General features: G+C 26.2%; 5 protein-coding genes across 5 annotated transcripts; 1 reads left to right on the top strand and 4 right to left on the bottom strand.

Annotated features, from left to right (window-relative positions):
• Positions 1-1,745: 1,745 nt before the first annotated feature.
• On the top strand, positions 1,746-2,450 carry OCT59_020008 (uncharacterized protein; the record flags this gene model as incomplete). Its single annotated transcript, XM_025319490.2, has 3 exons — positions 1,746-1,857; positions 2,052-2,202; positions 2,381-2,450. 3 exons carry the CDS (start codon positions 1,746-1,748, stop codon positions 2,448-2,450), a joined length of 333 nt encoding a protein of 110 aa, XP_025173748.2.
• A 4,615-nt stretch (positions 2,451-7,065) lies between these two features.
• Positions 7,066-7,726, bottom strand: OCT59_020007 (uncharacterized protein; the record flags this gene model as incomplete). The annotated part of the gene is made up of 4 exons (XM_066143901.1): positions 7,066-7,127; positions 7,195-7,278; positions 7,466-7,560; positions 7,713-7,726. 4 exons carry the CDS (start codon positions 7,724-7,726, stop codon positions 7,066-7,068), a joined length of 255 nt encoding a protein of 84 aa, XP_066005605.1.
• A 1,899-nt stretch (positions 7,727-9,625) lies between these two features.
• OCT59_020006 (uncharacterized protein) lies at positions 9,626-9,958 on the bottom strand (the record flags this gene model as incomplete). Its single annotated transcript, XM_066143900.1, has 1 exon — positions 9,626-9,958. One exon carries the CDS (start codon positions 9,956-9,958, stop codon positions 9,626-9,628), a length of 333 nt encoding a protein of 110 aa, XP_066005604.1.
• Positions 9,959-10,556: 598 nt separating this feature from the next.
• OCT59_020005 (uncharacterized protein) lies at positions 10,557-13,680 on the bottom strand (the record flags this gene model as incomplete). Its single annotated transcript, XM_066143899.1, has 2 exons — positions 10,965-13,680; positions 10,557-10,573 (listed from the first exon to the last, which is right to left on the bottom strand). Exons 1-2 carry the CDS (start codon positions 13,564-13,566, stop codon positions 10,557-10,559), a joined length of 2,619 nt encoding a protein of 872 aa, XP_066005603.1. The 5' UTR covers positions 13,567-13,680.
• A 3,976-nt stretch (positions 13,681-17,656) lies between these two features.
• OCT59_020004 (uncharacterized protein) lies at positions 17,657-22,930 on the bottom strand (the record flags this gene model as incomplete). Its single annotated transcript, XM_066143898.1, has 3 exons — positions 17,657-17,702; positions 22,710-22,837; positions 22,907-22,930. 3 exons carry the CDS (start codon positions 22,928-22,930, stop codon positions 17,657-17,659), a joined length of 198 nt encoding a protein of 65 aa, XP_066005602.1.
• Between the last annotated feature and the right edge of the window lie 267 nt (positions 22,931-23,197).

The following is a 23,197-nucleotide window of genomic DNA, read 5'->3' as shown; positions in this document are numbered from 1 at the left end:
TTGCTTCTTTATTACCATTTTCTGCCGCCTTTTGGCACCAATAGGAGGCTTTTTCTAAATCCTTTTCTGTTCCTTCTCCTGTATTATAATATCTGGCTAATTGAAACATTGCTTCTTCATAACCACTCTCTGCCGCTTTTTGATACAAATAAAAGGCCTTTTCTAAATTCTTTTCTATTCCTTTTCCATTTTCATAACATGCAGCTAAATTATAAATTGCTATAATATGATCATTTTCTGCTGCTTTTTGATACCAATGAAAGGCTTTTTCTAAATTCTTTTCTGTTCCTTCTCCATTTTTATAAAATTTAGCTAAATTAAACATTGCTTCTTTAACACCACTCTCTGCTGCTTTTTGATACCAATAAAAGGCTTTTTCTAAATTCTTTTCTATTCCTATTCCATTTTGATATGATGCAGCCAAATTAAATATTGCTATAATATGATTACTTTCTGCTGCTTTTTGGCACCAGTAAAAGGCTTTTTCTAAATTCTTTTCTGTTCCTTTTCCACCTTTATAACATATGGCTAAATCAAACATTGCTCTTTTATCACCTTTTTCTGCTGCCTTTTGATACCAATAGAAAGCTTTTTCTAAATTCTTTTCTGTTCCTTCTCCATTTGTATAACATATGGCTAATTCAAATATTGCTTCTTTAATACCATTTTCTGCTGCTTTTTGATACCAATAAAAGGCTTTTTCTAAATTCTTTTCTGTTCCTTTTCCATTACTATAACATACGGCTAAATAATATATTGCTATAATATGATCATTTTCTGCTGCTTTTTGATACCAATAAAAGGCTTTTTCTAAATTTTTTTCTGTTCCTTTTCCATTTTTATAACATTCAGCTAAATTAAACATTGCTTCTTTAAACCCATTTTCTACTGCTTTTTGATACCAATAAAAGGCTTTTTCTAAATTCTTTTCTGTTCCTTTTCCATTTTCATAAAATATAGCTAAGGTATACATTGCCATAATGTCATCTTTTTCCGCTGCTTTTTGACACCAATAAAAGGCTTTTTCTAAATTCATTTCTGTTCCTTTTCCATTATAATACCTACTGGCTAAATTAAGCATTGCTTCTACACAATTTTCTGCTGCTTTCTGACACCAATAAAAGGCTTTTTCTAAATTCATTTCTGTTCCTTTTCCATTTTCATAAAACAAAGCTAAATAATACATTGCTTTTTCATGACCATTTTCTGCTGATTTTTGATACCAATAAAAGGCTTTTTCGAAATTCTTTTCTGTTCCTTTTCCATCATTATAAAATGCAGCTAAGTTATTCATTGCTTCTTTATCACCACTTTCTGCTGCTTTTTGATACCAATAAAAGGCTTTTTCTAAATCCTTTTCTGTTCCTTCCCCATTATTATAACATATGGCTAAATTATTCATTGCTTCTTTAATATCATTTTCTGCTGCTTTATGAAACCAATAAAAGGATTTTTCTAAATTATTTTCTGTTCTTTTACTATTTTTATAACATATTGCTAAGTGAAACATTTCATTGGCATTTCCACTTTTTGCTAAATTTTCAAAAGTATTAATACATTCTTTACACAATAATTCTTCATCAGTAAAGGGTTTATCGCAATATTTACAATTCTTGGTATTTACTGTATCAGTATCTTTATCTGAGGTGGTTTCCATTTGGTTATTTTTGAAATTTATTATTATGTTGTAAAAAAGTTTTAATTTTATTTCAAATAAAGTTTTTTTTTATATCGATAATATCGATATGAATGAGATACTAAAAATGGAATGTTTTAACCAAAAAATATTTCAGCCAAATGATCATCATAGCTTTATTGAGTTTAGTATGGATTGCCAGGTTGGACAGAAGTTTAAAGGTGAAGTACATATTGTTTAACATTAAACACCATATTGTTTGAATTTGAAGTACAAAGCATTTGGCGTTAAATATAAACTATTTGGCATTAAATGCAAAGTGTTTATCATTAAATGCAAATATTTCGGATTTTAAAAATAATTTTCCTAAAAAGGAAATATACTTACTTTTGATAAAAGAAAATTTCTTTTATAGAATTACTTTCGTATTCAATAAAATCTTATCCGTTGGCAGTATCACCATCAAAAAATGTGATTTTTGGGCATGTGAACGGCGCAGTTATGGCAACTACAGATCTACTAATTATATTTCGATATTATTCATTAAAAAACTCCCGTAATTTTTGGTACAATTTTTTTTTTTGAAAATTTTTAACCCGTCTTGAGTATAGACAAACTTCACCCTTTTATACCAAAAACACTTGAAAGAGTTTTACAGACACAACTTTTATTATATTTTATCGAACAAAAATTTTTATAGCTTTTTTGCCATATTTTATTTCGTTTAATTTTGAAAAATTTTAGGTATCAATTTTATAACTTCCGACTGGTTAAGGCACTTTTTCTTCAACCAACGCTCGATCGGTCTCCTTAAACCTACTATATACAACCTATTTCTTACGCAAAAGTATCTTAATGTATTGTGATAACGGAGCCAGAACCATATGCCGACCAAGCCGTTTTGCGGCTTTACAAACATATTCGTCTTTTTTTACGTACTGTAAATTTTTTTCGCCTAACGAAGAGTCGATACTAGGGGCGCTGGTGTCCTGTACTTCAAAAAAGCAAATTATTGCCTTTTTACGTCTTAACGCAGATTCACTATAACCAATGGAAAACGAATTTCACATTTTTCCATATATATATTTTATTTTTATTTTTATGTAACAGAAAAAATATTCCATATATATATAGATTAGCAAAAGCCAAATTCGGGCCGTAACCGCGATCACGTGATACAATTTTCGGCACAAATTTCGGGATCGGCGCTAACCGCAGCAAATAAATCACGTATAGACCGGGGCGGATGATTAAAGTAGGGGCATGGCTGGGCTTCATCGCTGAAATTTCGGCGATGGGCAGAGAATATGGCGTGCGAGGTAAGTGCTTAGATCCGGATTGATCCGTTGATTAGCATCACAACATTTTTCTATTATTTTTGTCAAACTATAAATTTTGTCAGATTTAAAAAAATTATTCTTCTATAATTTTATTAATTTTGGCCAAACTTATAGCTCCAACTGATGCCAAACCGTAGTAAACCGCGGATTGATCCGTTGAAAACCCATCCGGATCGAAGCACTAGTGCGAGGTTAGGCTGTGTTACTGAAATGTATATTCACGACATTAGAAATTTTTTGTTTTTTATTTGTAAGGTGTTTGTAATTTTTGTTAGCTCTCAAGGTAGTTAGATGGAGCAATTATTTTAGTTGAGTCTTCGGTAGGTTAGTTTTTAGTATAGAAATGCGTTATAGGTAGAAGGTATTCTTTTCTTTATTGTTTGTATGTTTGTTATGTAGCAGGTAATGGTGTTACAACTTCGTCGTATGGGACGAAGGATAGGTAAAGTGGGCGGCACATGGTATGCGCCAAACGCAGTGGTTTGTTTATTGACTATTTTATGCTCTCTATCATATGAATAAATAAAGATATTCCTTTTACCTAAAAAAAAAAAAATTTAACTTTACGATCAGCACATTTTTATCAGCCATCTTTTATCACGACCATGCTTTCCCGAAAAGTATAAGAGACCAATACTTTAAAAGATTACACCAACTACTTAAGGATAAATTAGACACCCTCACAAAGAAAATGCGCTTCTCATATAAGAAACACGTGATATACGATTTACTTCGAATCTTTTTTCCGTTGCCGAGGTTGTAATAATTCCGCAACTTTCACTATGTCTAAAAACAGATGGAGATGTGGCCAACATCTATCAGAAATCAACAAAACCCATCGCAAAAACGTCATGCCACGCGACAAAAAATTTTATCAACAACAAATAGAAAATCAGAAAATTCGGAAAGAAATTCATAGTATGAGACTTGGCGTGAATTACACTATGGTGATTCATCGTTTCAAAATTGGAAAAAACCATAATGATGATCCCAAGAAAAAATCCAATAAAGCACGTGCGCAAAGGCACACAGACAATTTCTTACGTTATTATAAGGAATATAAAAGTCTCAAATTTGACGTGGTTCGTACTCGGAAACAAGTTACCCAACCGATATAGATAACATTTCCTTATCCAACAATTCAACTCGACATAGTAATATTCCGATTCAAAAGACGTGTTTGAAACGGATTCAACATTTACCACTGAAATTTCATTTTCATTACGTTAGTCCACTATCTGATCATAAGAAACTCATGCGCAAGAAGCGTCGTAACTTTAAAAAGAATAAAAAGAAGCGTTTAAAGAAACGCCAAGAACGTCTTCAACGTATCCGGGAAAAAGAACTGAAAAAGAGGTACTCAATTCGGATAAGGTTCCGGTTCTCACTCTAGCAAGAAAAATTAGAAGCTAAAGGGTAGCTGCTTCTATTTTCGGCCTGTTAGTAGAATGCATACATACCCACTCCGCCTTCACCCAAGAATGACCCTTTGATGAACCGATGATGATAGAAGACCTTACCTTCAGTATTACAAATTTTCCCAGTCCGACAAGACAGGAACGGTCCTAAATCAACCGGGATGTATATCTACAACGTCAGAAAAAGTTACAGCTTTCTTCAACAACACCATCCGCCAGTGATGTATCAAGCTCGTCTTCGCCCAATATTACTGCTAAGTTCCTCCGACTCCACAATCACCGGGGAATTTCGTTTAACAATGTTTTTCTTTTTCTTTTCCCAGCGATAGATTGGTACTGCGACTATGTCACTGATACCAGGCCTTTTCGAAAGGTGAGTCCTGTATGGAATGTATATTGCTAGTTGAATGTGTTTACGTAGGTAGTATCATATATTTATTATCTCTGTAATTATGTATCTTCTAAGCAGTTTACTTGCCTTTCTTGAAATGAAATGAAATAAAATAAAATAAAATAAAATAAAATAAAGCTATTATTCAAGCTTTCTTTTCGCGTCTACATTATTATGATTAATTTTACAACAAACTTTGGCCAAATTCCATAATTCTAGTCTTTCTAGCAAAATTTTTAGCAGAAAAAATTGATACATTTTTAATTTAAGCTAAATTTGAAAATAATGCTGTTCCAATAATTCTAACTATTTTTGTGGAAAAAAAAATCAAAAGAGAAACTAAAGCTTTAGAGTTTAATTTATAATTTGTACTATATTTTATATGTACACCAAATGCTAAAATATTTGATTTATTGATTTTAACCAATTAAAGGAACTCAAAATTGGAAAGAAAATTTAATTACTTGCCATCCATTGATTGTAGGTAGATAAAATTTGACTTTTTAGAATTTAAATGATACATTTTGACTAATTTAAATGAATTAACAATAAAAACTAAGCTGAACCTTAAAATATTAATATTAATATATATATATTTATTTAATTATACTATACGGAAATTACACAGAAATTTTTAGATGGGTTATTCTTATAATTAATAGTTTAAAGAGTTATTATGGTATTTTACTCTACAATTGATGAAAAATTAGGAAGTCTTATAAACATTACATACTTATTTAAAATATAGAAATATTCGACTACAGTAGCATGCTTTTTATTAATTTACAATATATTATTAAAGGGATTGCAAGTAAAGGTATCAGCAGATGGCAATATTAATATATCTCAAATAGTTTTATTTAAAATTAATTTTCAAAGGGATAAACATAAACGTAAGTATTATTACCATTTTTGAATTAGCGTGATCACTGATCAAACGATTTTTTGATCAATTATTCAAAGAAAAATACTAAAAATACGAGGAAAGAACTTAAAACAACTGAACATAAGAAAAGATAAAAATTTATTGAAATACTAAACCCGATAGTTAATAATATAAATTTGTTTCGTATAATTCTTACAAAGTAAATTAATAAGAATAATAAAATTGTATAACATTTTTATCATTAGCATGTAAAAAATATTCCTTTAAAAAAATGATCTTCCCAATATTTAAGCACTAAAATATTTTTGAATCTTACAAAGTACAAACTAATAACAAGATTATTTAATTACTAAAGAAGTTAAAAATCTTTTTTTAAAGTTAAAATTTGGTATTAAAAAATGTAAATTCACAAAAAAGTTCATACAAAAAAAAATAATAATAAGAATAACTAAAAGAAGTAAATCCTTTCATTCCAATTGATATATTTTACAATGGCAAAGTCTTTAAAATAAAATTATATAATGAAACTTACGTTGGAATCGTTTTACTAGTACGGCACTTTTTTTTTTATTTGATCGACAAATCACCTGACACACTAACTCGAAAACGGGCGATAATAAAAAAAAAGTTTTTTTTTATTATCAAAATATTTTATAAATTAACTTTTCAATCATAAAGCATTGTGAATTATGAGGTAGAAAATTAGATTGTATAAATTTATAAATTTTTTTAATGGAATATTTTAAAAAAATTCCTCTCACAATAAATGGAATTATTTAATTCGCGTATAATACCAAATAGACCTGTTGTATATCCATAATCACACATTTCCATAAGAAAATTTTTTTTCTTTAGTATTTTTTCGAAAAAGCGAGGTGTTATGTTATCTCTGTATTCTTTAGATGTTAATATTTTTTGAATCCTAATTAAATGCAATTCAAGATTTTAATAAAGACAAAGAAATTCCCGAATTTAATATCATATAAATTAATGATAATAATAATCTTTATTAATAAACAATACTTTCCCTATAAAAAATTTTTTTTGGATGTATTCCGATTTTTATCTGGTTTATGTATTCCGAAAATTTTCCAATTTTTATTATCCGATTTTACTACGGAAAGTGATCATTTTTCGGAATGATAATTACAGATTTTACCCGAAATTGCTCGGTAAATTTTATGAATGTAACCGGAATATTGTCAGATGTTTTACAATATATATTATCTGAAAGTACTCAGAAAAAAAATTTATTGAATATTACAGATTACAAGTACTTTTTATTTATATTTATATTTTCTAGATATTATCTGAAAGTACTTATTTATGAGTATATGAATAATAATATTCTATCTTTTTGCTTTCTTTGATTTTTGCGAGGAGCAATTTGGTTATTAGTTGTTTTTTTCTTTTGTTGAACTTGATCTCGTCATTATAGTTGAACTTTTATTGCCTCCTATATTTATTAAATTATAAATTGTAATATTATAAATATTATAAACACTAACAAAAAATAAATTTACCAGAATTTCTTGAATCCTCTTGTATTTGTGAAGTTACTAATTGAACATCAGCTCTTCTTTCAGTAAGAATTACATTTGAAGATGCTTCAATAATTGTTTAGAAGGAATTGATGCAGATTTCTCTTTAATAACTTCGGGTGAGGACAATTGGACATTAATATCAATACTTGATGATGATTTATCAGGAATTGGTGCTTGTGAATTTGGCCTTGTTTTCTTGAGTTTTAGATTAGGGGAGTGATATTTTTTCGTTTGGAAGGTGGATCAATACCTTGTAAATGAGCTTCTTTAACTTTTCTCTTGTGTTCAGTTTCAGCTATAAAATTTATATTAATATCAGATAAAATTGTACATAATAATAACGTACTAAATAATTACCCTAAGTTCCAATGATATCTTCAGTCATTTTTTGCAAAACAAAGTCAATAGGAAATGTTGGAAAATCGGTTTTAAACTAAATAACAGTTTAGAAAGTTAGTTAGGTTTAAGAATATGGATGATATAAATATATAACTTACATTATTAATGACATTTTGAATTTTACCCAAAGTTTGTTCTGATGCATATTTTCCTTTTTCACAAATAGCACTTAGCTTCAGTTATCACAAAGACTTCTCAAAATGTAAAATTAATACTTGCCCGATAAGTCCAATATGTATCATATGATAAATAGAGAAAATCTTTCCAGTCCTCTTTTGGTCACATAATTTTTTCCATTTTTTCATTCTTCTTTGGTAATAGGATTTTGTATTAAACCACATGGAAACTAACAATTACTGTATTATTAATATCACTAATATAATTTTATCACTAATCTTATATTTGAAACATTTTTTGTATTTAATTATAATGTCTGCTGTAGGAGTATTTGATGGTATAACAGTAGAAATAGGCGTTGGAGTTGGCGATCATCATATCATAGCAGCTTATTCTAAATTTGTTATAATATCTAAATAAAAGTAATGTTATGGTAAATTCAGAATATTTAAAAATTTCAATAAATCTTTATCCTCGAACTACTACTCAAATAATATTGCTTACTGTTATAATTTTATATTTACCGTTAATATGTTAATTTTTTTATTTTTTTGAATAATTTATAAATATTATTGTAGTAGTAATATTAAAAAAAAATAATAAGAATTAAGTTCTAAAAAGCAAAGATACGCTTTTATTTATACTTTTATACTTCAATGATCATTTATTGCGAGCTTATTTTTTTTATAGATTAAAACTAAACGCGTTTTTTAAACTTATATACATGTTTTAAACGCGTCCACTTATATTGATAAACTTTTTAATTTAACTAATTTATTAAGTGATCTACATGAAATTGTTTTCCGGAGTATTTTCAATTTAAATATAAAACTGGATTATTTTCAGAATATTTCCAGAAATTTTCATTTATGTTAAATTCCTAAAATTTGACTAAAACAACATTTGCAATATAATCGGAATATTTTCAGTAATATTCGGAACATTTTCAAAACATTCGGAAAAAAATCGGAGTGTGCTGAATAAAAATTTTTTATAGGGTTTATGTAAACTTTGCTTTAATAACTAACTGATAGTAGACTCATCAGTATATCAGAATGGAACGGTTTATTTGCATATGACTTGAAAAATGCAGTTGACCGAAATGAACAAAGCTAGTATAAAATAATTTATCAACCTTCAATTAAGTAGTGATAGAAGTAATGACATAAATTGTTTCAAAAAACTAACATTAATGATATTAACTTCAATAAATGAATTTTACAATGTTTAGATGTTCAGTTGCTATTATAATTAATAAAATACTTGTTATTTCATGGATATATATGTAGTTTTTATTAGATATCCATGAAATAGAGGTTGGAACCGACCAAAAAAACCTTAATCGATTAATAATCGATTAACCAAGGGCCCTAATCGATTAATAATCGATTAATATTAAAATATTAAAAAAATTTTTTTTTCTGACCGCAGATTGCACCAAATTGTTTTTGATCATACATTTAGTTATAGGAAAGTCTTATTTATTATTATTATCATTAAAAAATTAATACAAATTCTTCCAAGTTCGGAGAACACGTGACCAAAAATTCACAGCTCTGGGCCGCATTAGATAATTTGGCCAGAATTATGGGTTGATAATTTTAATCTTAACCGATTTTTGAGATACCTTAATCGATTAACCGTCTTAGTCGATTAATTAATCGATTAACCTTAATCGATTCCAAACTCTACCATGAAATAACAGTTATTATGTATAACGTATAAACTGATGGATTTTGTAATTTCAATAATTATCATACATGTATTTAATAAATTATAATTCTTTTACTTTATTGTAAAAACTGTAAAGATACATAATATAAATATTCCTATATAACTGATAAATATAATAACTGGTAAATAATTCAACAAATAAAGAAAAATACCAGAATTATTAATCTTTAATTTCAAATTCCAAACCCTCAGACTTCTTATCTTGAAAAAAAAATTCAGTAAGTTTTCGACTTGTATAATATGCCTGTGAATGAGATTGTATAATGGAAGTATTCGCTTGATCTTGTGCTAAAGCTTCCAACATATCATTCTGTATATTAGAAGTATTTGCTTGTTCTTGTACTAAAGCTTTGTTTGCTTCTACAAATTCCAACATATCATTTTCTAATTGATCATCAATTTCATTAGATTTAAATTGATAATTTCCATCACTGTTTATTACATAATATATATCAATACATCTAATCCATTCAGATATAATATGTTCAAGCATTATTATAGTTGGTCTATTGGAAGGATTTGAATCCCAACATTTTTTCATTAAATCTATATAACATTTTGGAGTATTTTTTATAATTTTAGGACGTTTTCCTTCACAAATACTCAAGATAAGATCATAATCATGTGCTTCATGATTAAATGGAGGAATGCCTGATGTAAATTCCCACATTATCATTGAAAAACTATAAATATCACTTGCTTGAGTATAGGGTCTATTTCTTAATATTTCAGGATCCATATAAGGTAAGACTCCATATACTTCATTATTATCAGAATCTTGAAAATCACTTATAGGTTTGCATAATCCTAAATCAATAATAAATAATTCATTGTGATTTTCTGATACTAAAATATTACCATCATGAAAATCACCATGAGTTAAATTTGATTCATGAATTACTTTAAGTCCCAAGATAATTTTTTTCAATAATTGTAATTTGTCTTGCCACTTGGATTTATTTATATCAGATAAACATTTTCTCAAACTTCCTTTTTTTGCACAACTCATCACTATTATATAATTTAAACTAATTGGATCTTGTGTAAATCCAAAAAATTGAATAAATTTTGAAAATGATTTTTTTTGACAATTATAATGATATTTCCACTACAAAGTAATAAAAAAATTATTAAATTTTTGCAAAAGAAAATAAAACCTATTATTAAATATAAATACTATACCTCATCTAGAAATTTACTATCTAAACTTGATGAATTATTAAGTATTTTAAGAACAACATCATAATCTGTTTGTCTATTCCATTGTTGTTTGTCAGAATTCCAACCAAAAATAGGTCCATCTAACCAGATAGCCTTATGAATTTCGCTAAATCCCCCTTTATCATAATAATTAACACTTGTCAATTTATTATAAGGTATCCATTCTAAAATTTCATAACTATTTTTAGTACTGAGTTGTGCTTCTTGTATAAATTTATCAATAAATTCATTTTCACTAGTCCACTTAGAAAAATCTTGTTGAAATCGTTTGGTATTACATTGTTGACACCACTGGTATTCAATATATGGTTGTTTGCATTCATTACATAATTCAACTTCATTTTCAAAACTAACTTTATTACTTTCTGCTATTTTTTGATGCCAATAAAAAGCTTTTTCTAAATTCTTTTCTGTTTCACTTCCATTCTCATATTTACTTGCTAAACTAAGCATTGCATCTTTATTACCAATTTCTGCTGCTTTTTGATACCAATGAAAGGCATTTTCTAAATTCTTTTCTGTTCCTTTTCCATTTTCATAAAAAACAGCTAAATCATACATTGCATTAACATGATCTTTTTCTGCTGCTTTCTGGCACCAATGAAAGGCTTTTTCTAAATTCTTTTCTGTTCCATCTCCATTACTATAACATATGACTAAACCAAACATTGCATATTCATCACCATTTTCTGCTGCCTTTTGATACCAATAAAAAGCATTTTCTAAATTCTCTTCTGTTCCTTCTCCATTACCATAACATGTAGCTAAATTAAACATTGCTTTTTTATGACCATTTTCTGCTGCTTTTTTATACCAATAAAAGGCTTTTTCTAAATTCTTTTTTGTTCCTTCTCCATTTTTATAACATGCAGCTAAACTAAACATTGCCTTTTCATGACCATTTTCTGCTATTTTTTGATACAAATAAAAGGCTTTTTCTAAATTTTTTTCTGTTCCTTCTCCATGTTGATATTTATTTGCTAAATTAAATATTGCTTCAATATTCCCTTTTTCTGCTACTTTTTGATACCAATAAAAGGCTTTTTCTAAATTCTTTTCTGTCACATCTCCATTTTTATAACATATGGCCAAACTACACATTGCTGCTTCTTCACCATTTTCTGCTGCTTTTTGATACCAATATAAGGCTCTTTCTAGATTCTTTTCTGTTCCTTCTCCATTTTCATAAAATGTAGCTAAACTATACATTGCCTTTTCATTCCCATTTTTTGCTGCTTTCTGATACCAATAAAAGGCTTTTTCTAAATTCTTTTCTGTTCCTTCTCCATTATTATAATAAACTGCTAAATTAAACATGGCTTCTTTAATACCATTTTCTGCTGCTTTTAGAAACCAATAAAAGGCTTTTTCTAAATTCTTTTCTGTTCCTTCTCCGATTTCATAATGTTTAGCTAAATTGAACATTGCTTTAATATTACCTTTTTCTGCCGCTTTTAAAAACCAATAAAAGGCTTTTTCCAAATTCTTTTCTGTTCCTTCTCCATTATTATAAAAAACTGCTAAATTATACATTGCTTCTTTATCACCATTTTCTGCTGCTTTTTGATACCAATAAAAGGCTTTTTCTAAATTCTTTTCTGTTCCTTCTCCATTACTATAAAATATAGCTAAGTTATTCATAGCTTCTTTAATACCATTTTCTGCTGCTTTTTGATACCAATAAAAGGCTTTTTCTAAATTCTTTTCTGTTCCTTTTCCATTTTCATAACATACAGCTAAATAAAACATTGCTATAATATTATCTTTTTCTGCCTCTTTTTGATACCAATGAAAGGATTTTTCTAAATTCTTTTCTGTTCCCTTTCCATCTTTATAATATGCAGCCAAATAAATCATTGCTTTAATATGATCTCTTTCTGTTGCTTTTTGATACCAATAAAAGGCCTTTTCTAAATTCTTTTCTGTTCCTTGTCCATTTTCATAAAATAAAGCTAAATAATACATTGCTTCTTCATAACCATTTTCTGCTGCTTTTTGATACCAATAAAAGGCTCTTTCTAAATTCTTCTCTGTTCCTTCTCCATTTTCATAAAATAAAGCTAAATAATACATTGCTTCTTCAACACCACTCTCTGCTGCTTTTTGAAACCAAAAAAAGGCTTTTTCTAAATTCTTTTCTGTTCCTTTTCCATCTGCATAATATGCAGCCAAGTGAATCATTGCTTTAATATGATCTCTTTCTGCTGCTTTTTGATACCAATGAAATGCTTTTTCTAAATTCTTTTCTGTTCCTTCTCCAATTTCATAATGTTTAGCTAAATTAAACATTGCTATAATATCACCTTTTTCTGCTGCTTTTTGATGCCAATGACAGGCTTTTTCTAAAATCTTTTCTGTTCCTTTTCCTTCTTTAAAACATATAGCTAAATTAAACATTGCTATAATATCACCTTTTTCTGCTGCTTTTTGATACAAATGAAAGGCTTTTTCTAAATTCTTTTCTGTTCCTTTTCCATCTTCATAACATGCAGCTAAATTAATTATTGCTTCAATATTATCTTTTTCTGCTGCTTTTTGATACCACTGAAATGCTTTTTCTAAATTCTTTTCTGTTCCTTCTCCATTTTCATAAAATACAGCTAGTTCATACATTGCATTAATATGTTCTTTTCCTGCTGATTTTTGGCACCAATAAAAGGCTTTTTCTAAATTATTTTCTGTTCTTTTACCATCTCTACTATAACATATTGCTAAGTGAAACATAAAACTGGCATTTTCACTTTTTGCTAAATTTTCTAAAGCATTAATACATTCTTTACACCATAATTCTTCATCAGTAAAAGGTTTATTGCAATATATACAATTCTTAGTATTTACTGTATCAGTATCTTTATCTGAGATATTTATTTTAGTTTCCATTTGATTATTTTTGAAATTGTAAAAAAGTTTTTATTTTTTTTTTCAAATAAAGTTTTTTTTTAACACGGAAATACTAAAAAAGGGAAAATTTTTAACCATAATGAAAAAATGATCAACATAATTTTAAACTAAGTTGGTATGCACTATAGTACATCCTATTTGTTACGCAATAGTCTGCTGACTCTAATGATAATCGTTGATTTGTGACCCGAATTTTAACGAGACCTAATCATGTAACATCAACAAAGAAGAATTTTTTTAATATTGTTTATTTAAATATAATAATTATTAATTAGTACAACAGGGTCACGGTTTCAAAAAAAGGTAAATTTCTGCGCCGATCACATAAGGCGACACAAAGTGGTAAAAATGGTTTTCATAGTCCGGCCGGGTCAGTTTTGTTAAGTCTTAAAAAAAAATTTTTTATATTATTAGGCGACACAAAGTGGTAAAAATGGTTTTCATAGTCCGGCCGGGTCAGTTTTTGTTAGGTCTTAAAAAAAAATTTTTTATATTGTTACTATGCCGGGTGAGAATTTTTTAAAAATTGAAAAAAAATTTCACATATAAAATTTTTGAAAAAAAAATTAAAAGCCGGGTTGCCGGGTTATTGATGAAATTTTTATATTATGAAAACCATAAAATCAAGTTTGTATGGCCTTATAATGATCAATTTGTCATGAAAAAAAAAAATTCCCCAGAAAAATTAGTTATAACGATCTATCGTTACAATAAATAAATAAGTAATTATGTTAGTCTGTTATTGAGTTTGATACAAAAAAATATTATTATCGGGAAAAAGGGCAATTGCCGTGGCGCCGCAACATTGATCACTGATCCAAACCTAAATGGTGAAAGAATGTATTCGGGAAAAAAAAATTCGGTTTAAAGTCAAACTGAAAAAGGAAAAGGGTAAAAAAAATTTCAGATTGGAAAAGAAAGCCAACCGGATGATAACAAAAAAAAATCGAAAAAATAAAAACGAAAAAAAAATTTTGTGGGGAGGGACAAAGAGGAAATCGGGTTGAAAAAAAAGAAAAAGAAAAAAAATTTGGGGAAAAGAAAAAGGATAAAGAAAAAAATCGGTTTTAAAAAAAAAATAAGTACCGAATCAAAAAAAAATTAATAATATGGTCTAAAAAAAAAGACCAAAAAAAATAATATAAGTCTTAAAAGATTATTTAATAAAAAGAAAAATAATAATAATTTTTCGGTTTTGGAAAAAAAATCTAAACGGTGAAAGAATGAAAAAAAAAACAAAAAAAAAAGAAAGAGGAAAACAAACGAAAATTTTTAAAAGAAAAAAAAAAGGAAAGACAAAGGTGTTTCGAAAGAGAAAAGAGGAAATATGAAAAAAAAGAAAGAACCATTAAAGGGGAACCGAAAAAATTTAGATCGGTTGGAAAAAAAATATTTTTTAACATTAACTGGAATTTTATTAGATGTACAACATGACTTGCCAATCAAGAGGGTCTTAACTATAAAGAATACGGATCAGTAATTCAAAATTAATTTATACAGGCTAATCTAAACGTTTTAACAAACTGATTTTTTAAAAAATTTCTTAATTTACATATAATGTCTCATAATATTATTTAACAAGAATTCTTTTACGGTAATACTTGATGTGACTGACGTATATAACCAAAGTACATAATGACTAACAATACTATTTATATTATTTTAAAAAACTTGATTTATCAGGTCAATTTAAAATGATTTAAATGATTTGAAAAATTTAAATCAACATAATGTAATATTTGTAACACGAATGACATCAATGAATAAAGTAACATACAGTTTAAGTCGATCATACGTATCTTTTCCGTTGAAAACTGTACTCAAAAAAAAAAAATGATAAAAAGTTTATACTCAATAATTAAACAGTTATTTATAAAATAATAGAATTTGTTACGTACATAAAAATAAGGTGACAAATAGGAATTTTCATATCTGATATTGAAAAAGTTCTAAGGTATATTTTTATAACTATGATTAATGTGATGGAAGAATTTATCATATATTGCGAATAAGGCGGAAATTATAATGTTAAATCAATTAAAAATTTATTTGCTGTAACATCAATTGGAAAATTTTATTTAAATTAATTATGAATGAAATAGTAATGAACAGATATATGACATATGGAGAATAAGAGCGTTTAGATTAATAAATTTCATGCAAACTCTACCAACATATACAGTAGTATCGAAAGTATTTGGGATAAACTCAAAGATATGTGGTAGATGTCATGATTGTCATGTTGATGATGAAGTAGCAGAAAGAAATTTCAAAGATAATCCATCGTTACAAGAAGACAATCTCATATTATGCATAGCTATTCACTAACAAGAGGTCTAATTAATTATAAAATTATATCGGATACAGAAGCTAAAAAAGAAAAAGATAAAATATTTAAATTATGTAACGAATATTTAGATGAATTACTTTCCGAATTTGGTTAGTATGTTGTGATGAAGTAATTGTATTTGAAAAGAGTCAAAGTTTAGGAAGGAAAGATAAAAGGAGAACGCATAGTGTTAGAAATGAGTCAACAAGTAAAGGGGAAGGAGTAGGTAGGTTAGTAATAGAAAATTGAAATAATATTAATATTAATAATATTATAAAAAAAAATTAAGATAGATAAAGTCATAAATGATATACTGGGAAACGAAATCAATGAAATAGAGTCTAGGGAAAATAATTGGAACTTTCATTATATAGGAAATTTATAACTTCATTGGATATGATGAAAGAGTGATATCGAGGGAAAATTATTTAATTTGTAATCAAACTCCAGATTGCTTTTATTTTTTTATATGTCCTTTATAATATAATTAATAAAGTATTTCGTTTTATCACTTAAAAAAAAAGACCTAATAAACGTCAAAAATTTGAAACGATCACATCCGTTAAAAAATTTTATCATACAAAATTGTTACACTATTAAAATATGACAAATATGAGATCTTTTTTTTTTATTTCTTGGTTCTTTGAAACGAGTTTGGGCGTCTCTACGAGAAAAAAATTTTAATAGGCTATATTTATACATACTGTATATATATATATACGCTTAAAAGTAGACTAATTAATAAAGTAATTTATTAAATAAAAACATACAAGTTTTTTTTACTGTGGAAACACGTTTTAAGTGACCAACCCAAATTTCAGGAATCGTAATCAAGCAAAAGGAATAAGATATTATCCCATGTAAATAATTTGCGATGGGCTATTTCAATTTATAGTTGAGGAATTAGAACTGCCTATGAAACAATAAAAGTATTATGCTATTACCTTCAATATCCACCTTAAAAAGCTATATAAATGAAAGCTAACAACATTCAGGATGGAAAATAAAACTGCCTTATTATATTCTGCAGTTGAAAATTCCAGTATTCATGGACGGACTGGCTTTTTTTCTCATGATTCCTTTAACATACATAAAGGTTCGTCTTGTTCAGTTAATAATATCTTTATTAAAAAAATATAGTAAAAGTATTATTAATTTTACCTGTATTTACTATTTAATAGGTAACTAAAACTAGGAAATGAATCAAGATCCTACTTCCCGTGGAATATTGTCGAAAAAAATCATTTTATTAAAATGAAGTTTTTTTTCTTTTTCTTGGAAAATAATGAGGACGTGATGAGATTTTATTGAAATTTATAAATTTCGCAAGATTACAAAAATAATAATTCTTACTTTTTAAAGATTAAGTAATTAAATTATAAAGTACCAAGTAAATAACATTATTTAAAATACTGCGAGTAAAATATTTTAGAAAGTTATCAAATTGTGATTCTATATCATATAAGTAACAAATAATAAAAATGTTCTTTTACAAAATTAATTTTTTTCCTTTTTTTCAATTAATTTTTTGCAAGAATTATTAAATGAAATGGGTGGGATACTATAAATCACTTGAAATATATTAGTTTCTCAAGAGCAGAAATAAATATGAAAATAAAATTTTATTTATAGGTATAAAATACTAAGGTAATGAACATAATGAAAAGACTTGTTTAATTTTATTGCTCAATTACAAACTGATATTATTTATGTAAAAATAGTTTTACACATACTCTATAATCATTTAATCAGTGTTAAACAAACATAACGGAACTCTGATAATATCCTAATTTATAAAAAAAATATTTATGTCATAAATATAAAAATGAATAAAATGAATTTCTATAATAAGTTATTTAATAAAGAAAATAAGAACAATTGATAGACTTTCTAGTAAAATTAATTCCGATCATTTTTTATCATTTGATCTATTAGATATTTTTAAATTTTAATAAATTCCTTTTTAAAATTAATTGATAAATTAAGAAATTTAAATAAATATAACTTACCCTCCTTACTCTGTAAAATCAGTTGCAAGTCCTTCTGTATAAGGATTAAGTAACCGAGATGTATAAATAGCTTGTGGATGAGTAGTAGTTAATTGATTGTTTTCTTTATAATCTTTAAAGAGATATTTTTCTGCTTGTTCAATCGCATTTATTAAATCATAATCCGTCACATTTAACATAGTGTCAACATTTGGTCTAATATCCGGATTTGAATCCCAACATTTTTTCATTAGATCAATATACCAATTTGATTTCAATTCAGGTATTTCAGGTATTTCGGGTCTAATTCCTCTACATATATCTAATGCTAATAAACCATCATGTGCACAATTTTCAAAAGGTTGTCTTCCAGTTATTATATAATACATAACCATGCCAAAGCTATATATATCTGCTGCTTGAGTATAAAGATTTCCTCTTAATACTTCAGGAGCTACATAAGGCATTACTCCATAAATTTTTGTTTTATTTTTATCACCAACTTCTCCACATAATCCCATATCTGAAATATGTATACCCAAAGGAATGCCTTCAAAATTGACATTATTATTAACTAATATATTCCCTATATGAAAATCTTGGTGAAACATCTGCTTCTGATGAATTTCTTTAAGACCATAAAATATTTCAATAAATAAACTATATTTAGTACTATGATCAAAATCTTTATAGAAATAATGCATCCAATTATTAATACTTCCACATTTTGCATATTGAAGAACTATAATATGATTTTCTGTAATGGGGTTTTGAGATATTCCATATACTTTAAGAACATTATTATATTCATAACCAGTAATTGAATATGCTTTTACCTATATAAGCATAAAAAAAATCAATATATTAAATAGTTATTTTAAATTTATTAAGAAATTTCATACCTCATTTAAAAATTCGTCAGTAATATTGTGTGAATTATTTATACATTTTAATGCAACTTCTTTATTATAATTATCTCTTTCATATAACCCTTTATAATAATTTAATGGGCCGACTTTCCATATTGCTGAATATATCGTAGCAAAACCACCTTTACCTACTTCTTCAATATAATCAAACTGATCATATGGTATCCATTCAAATATTATATTATGATAATCATCAATTTTCAATTGCATTTCTCGAATAAAATCATTAATTTTTTGATTTCCGCTCCAATTTGTTAAATTATTTTGTATATAATTTATTTGGCATGATTTACACCATTTCTTTTTTAAATTACTATATGGCTTGCAACATCTATTACAATACTGATCAATTTGAAAAACTAAAATATAATCATTTGTATTTGGGTTTTGAGATATTCCATACATATCATTATAATTGTTAGCCTATTAAATATGAATAAATTATTATTTGAAGTAAAATATTTAAGTTAAATGTAAATAAATTTCATACCTCAATCAAAAATTTATTGATATCTAATGTTAAGCATTTTAATACAACTTTTTTATAAGAATTCCTTATCCATTCTTTTCTATCTTCTTTATGATATAATGGACCATTCTTCCATATTGCTGAATGGATAATAGCAACATTATTTTCAACTTTTCCAATCTCTTTAATATCAATAAACTGATTGTATGGTATCCATTCAACTACTATATTATTGAAACTATTCATCTTTATTTGCTTTTCTTGAATGAAATTATCAATTTTTTCATTTCCACTCCAATTTGCAAAATTATTTTGTATACATAACTTACACCATTTATTTTTTAAATCACTATATGGTTTACCACATCTTTTACAATTCCTATTTTGAAGAATTAGAATATAATCATTTGTATTTGGATTTTGAGATATTCCATATATGCTATTATTATATTTGTAAGCCTAAAAAATATAAATAAGATAGTTAATTTCTTTAAAATATTTAAGTTATTGAATTTATAAATAATTTTTATACCTCATAAAGAAATTCCTCAATATCTAATGCTAAGCAATTTAATATAACTTTTTTATTAGAATTCCTTATCCATTCCTTTTTATCATATCTATAAAATAATGGACCATTTTTCCATATTGCTGAATATGTAATAGCAGCATTATCATCAACTTTTTCAATTTCTTTAATATCAGTAAATTGATCATATGGTATCCATTCAACTATTCTATGAATCCAATTATTAATTTTTAATTGCATTTTTTGAATAAAATCATCAATTATTTCATTCCCACTTAAATTTGTAAAATTATTTTGTAAAATTAACCATGGTATACATTTCTTATCATTTAAAATTATAAAATAATTTTTTGTATCTGGATTTTGAGATATTCCATATATATCTTTGTAATTATTATCCTATAAATATAAATAAATGATTATTTGAAGTAAAATATTTAAGTTGGCATGTAAAAAAGTTTCATACCTTATTGACCTTATTGAAAAATTCCTTAATATCTATTGCTAAGTAATTTAGTACAACCTTTTCATTAGATTTACTTATCCATTTATTTTCATAATATAATGGACCATTTTTCCATATTTCTGTGTACATAATAACAGTATTATTATTATTTTTTGCCATTTCTTTAATGTTAATAAATTGATTGTATGGTATCCATTCAACTATTTTATTATAATATTTGTAAATTATTAATCGCATTTCTAGAATAAAATTATCAATTATTTCATTTCCACTAATCCAGTTTTTATTTATATGAAATGATTCACACAATCTACTAATATATTCATTTGTATATAATTCACCACATTTTTCACAATATTTATCAATTGATAAAACTATGATATATTCTTTGGTATCTGGATTTTGAGATATTCCATATATTCCAGATATGTCATTATTATTGTTAGTCTATATATATTAATAAGTATAAATGTCTATTTATTTGAAGTATTTAAATTAAACTTATAAAATAATTATCATACCTTACTAGGAAATTCATTGATATCCAAAGATTTTAATACAACATTTGTATAAAAGTTTCTTATCCATTCCTTATTAATATATAATGGACCATTCTTCCATATTGCTGAATATATAATAGCAGTATTGTTATTATCTTTTGCAGTTTCTTTAATACTAATAATTTGGTTGTATGGATCCATTCAACCATTTCATTATAAAGACAACAATTTTTCAATTGCATTTCTTGAATTAAATCATCAATTTTTTTATTTCCACTCCAATTTGCTAAATTATTTTTAAAATAATTCATTTGACATGCATTACACCACTGACTATATATATTTGTATATTGCTTACTGCATTTTTCACAATATTCATCCTGTGAAACTATGATATAATTTCCTGTATCTGGATTTTGAGACATTCCACACATTAAAGAATAATACTTCTTATGAAAGGAATCATATACATTACAGTTGTCAACCATGAGTATATCTTTAACCTGTTTAATGTAAATAAATTATTATATTAAAAAAAAAAAAAGAATTTGAATCAAACTTAAAATAATTTTATACCTTATTAAGAAAATCATCAATCATATTTTGTGATTTATTTAAATAATTTAATGTAATCAATGTAACTTTTTTAGGCTTTCTTACTATTTCCTCTTTAATAGAATTATAATATGATGGACTATCATTCCATATAGCTGAATGTATTGTAAGTAAATCATTTTTTTCTATTTCTTTAATATTAACAAACTGATTATATGGAATCCACTCGCATATATTTCCATCATCTGTTAATTGTAATTTTTGAATAAAAAAATCAATTTTTTCATTTCCGCTCGTCCATTTTGTAAAACTATTTTTTAAATAATTTATATGATATGTCCGAAACAATTCATCCTCAGATATTCCATTTCGTAAAATAATGATATATTCTTTTGTATTTGGGTTTTGAGATATCCCATAGCATGTATTGTAACTTTTAGCCTATTAAATATAAATAAAGTTATTATTTCTTAAAGTATTCAAGTTTATAAATAATTTCCATACCTCGTTAAGTAATTCATCAATAATATTTTGTGAATCATTAAAACATTTTAATGTAACTTGTATATTAGGGTCTCTCGTCCATTCCCGTTTATAATCATTATAACATAATGAACCATTACTCCACAATGCTGAATATATAGTAGCAGTTTTATCAACAACTTTTCCTATTTCTTCAATATTAATAAATTGATTGTATGGTATCCATTCAACTATTTTATCATCGAAACTATTAATTTTTAATTGCATTTCTAGAATGATATCATCAATTGTTTCATTTTCACTGGTCCAGTTTTTAAACTCATTTTTAAAATAATTTATGTGACATGACCCACACCATTTAATACGTTTATTTGTATATTTTTCACCACATTTTTCACAATATTCATCTTGAACAATGATGTATTCTTTTGTATCTGGATTTTGTGATATCCCAATATTGTAATTTTTATCCTATTAGATATAAATAAAGTTATTATATTTTAAAGTATTTAAGTTAAACTTAAAAAATAATTCCCATACCTCATTAAGTAATTTATCAAAAATATCTTGTAAATCTCTAAAACATTTTAATGTAACTTTTAAATTAGGGTTTCTTATACATTCCTTTTTATATTCATTATAACGTAATGAACCATTATTCCACAATGCTGAATATATAGCAGCAGTATTATCATCAATTTTTTCTATTTCTTCAATATTCATAAATTGATTGTATGGGATCCATTCAACTATTTTATCTTCGAAACTATTAATTTTTAATTGCATTTCTTGAATGATATCATCAATTGTTTCATTTCCACTGGTCCAATTTTTAAACTCATTTTTAAAATAATTTATGTGACATGACTCACACCATTTAATACGTTCATTTGTATATTTTTCACCACATTTTTCACAATATATATCTTGTAAAACAATGATGTAATCTTTTGTATCTGGGTTCTGAGATATCCCATGTATGTTTTCATGACATATTTTAGCCTATTTAATATAAAAAAGTTATTTTGAATATTGAGTTATTTGAATTAAACATAAGAATTATACTCATACCTCAATCAGAAATTTATCAATCATATTTTGGGAGTTGTTTAAACATTTTAATGCAACTTTTATATTAGGCTTTCTTGTTAATTCTTCTTGATTAATATCATAATGTAATGAACCATTATTCCATAATGCTGAATATATAGTGACTGCATCATCAACATTTTTTTCTATTTTTTTAATATCAATAAATTGATTATATGGTATCCATTCAATTATTATATCATAACAATCAATCTGTAATTGCTTTTTTTGAATGAAATCATCAATTTCTTTATTGCCACTTGTCCAATTTGT

The sequence above is a fragment of the Rhizophagus irregularis genome, chromosome 29 (genome assembly GCF_026210795.1).
Source record: "Rhizophagus irregularis chromosome 29, complete sequence".
Classification (NCBI taxonomy): Eukaryota; Fungi; Glomeromycota; class Glomeromycetes; order Glomerales; family Glomeraceae; genus Rhizophagus; species Rhizophagus irregularis.
The sequence above is the reverse complement of the archived record's forward strand: the minus strand, read 5'-3'. Positions and strand labels throughout refer to the sequence as shown.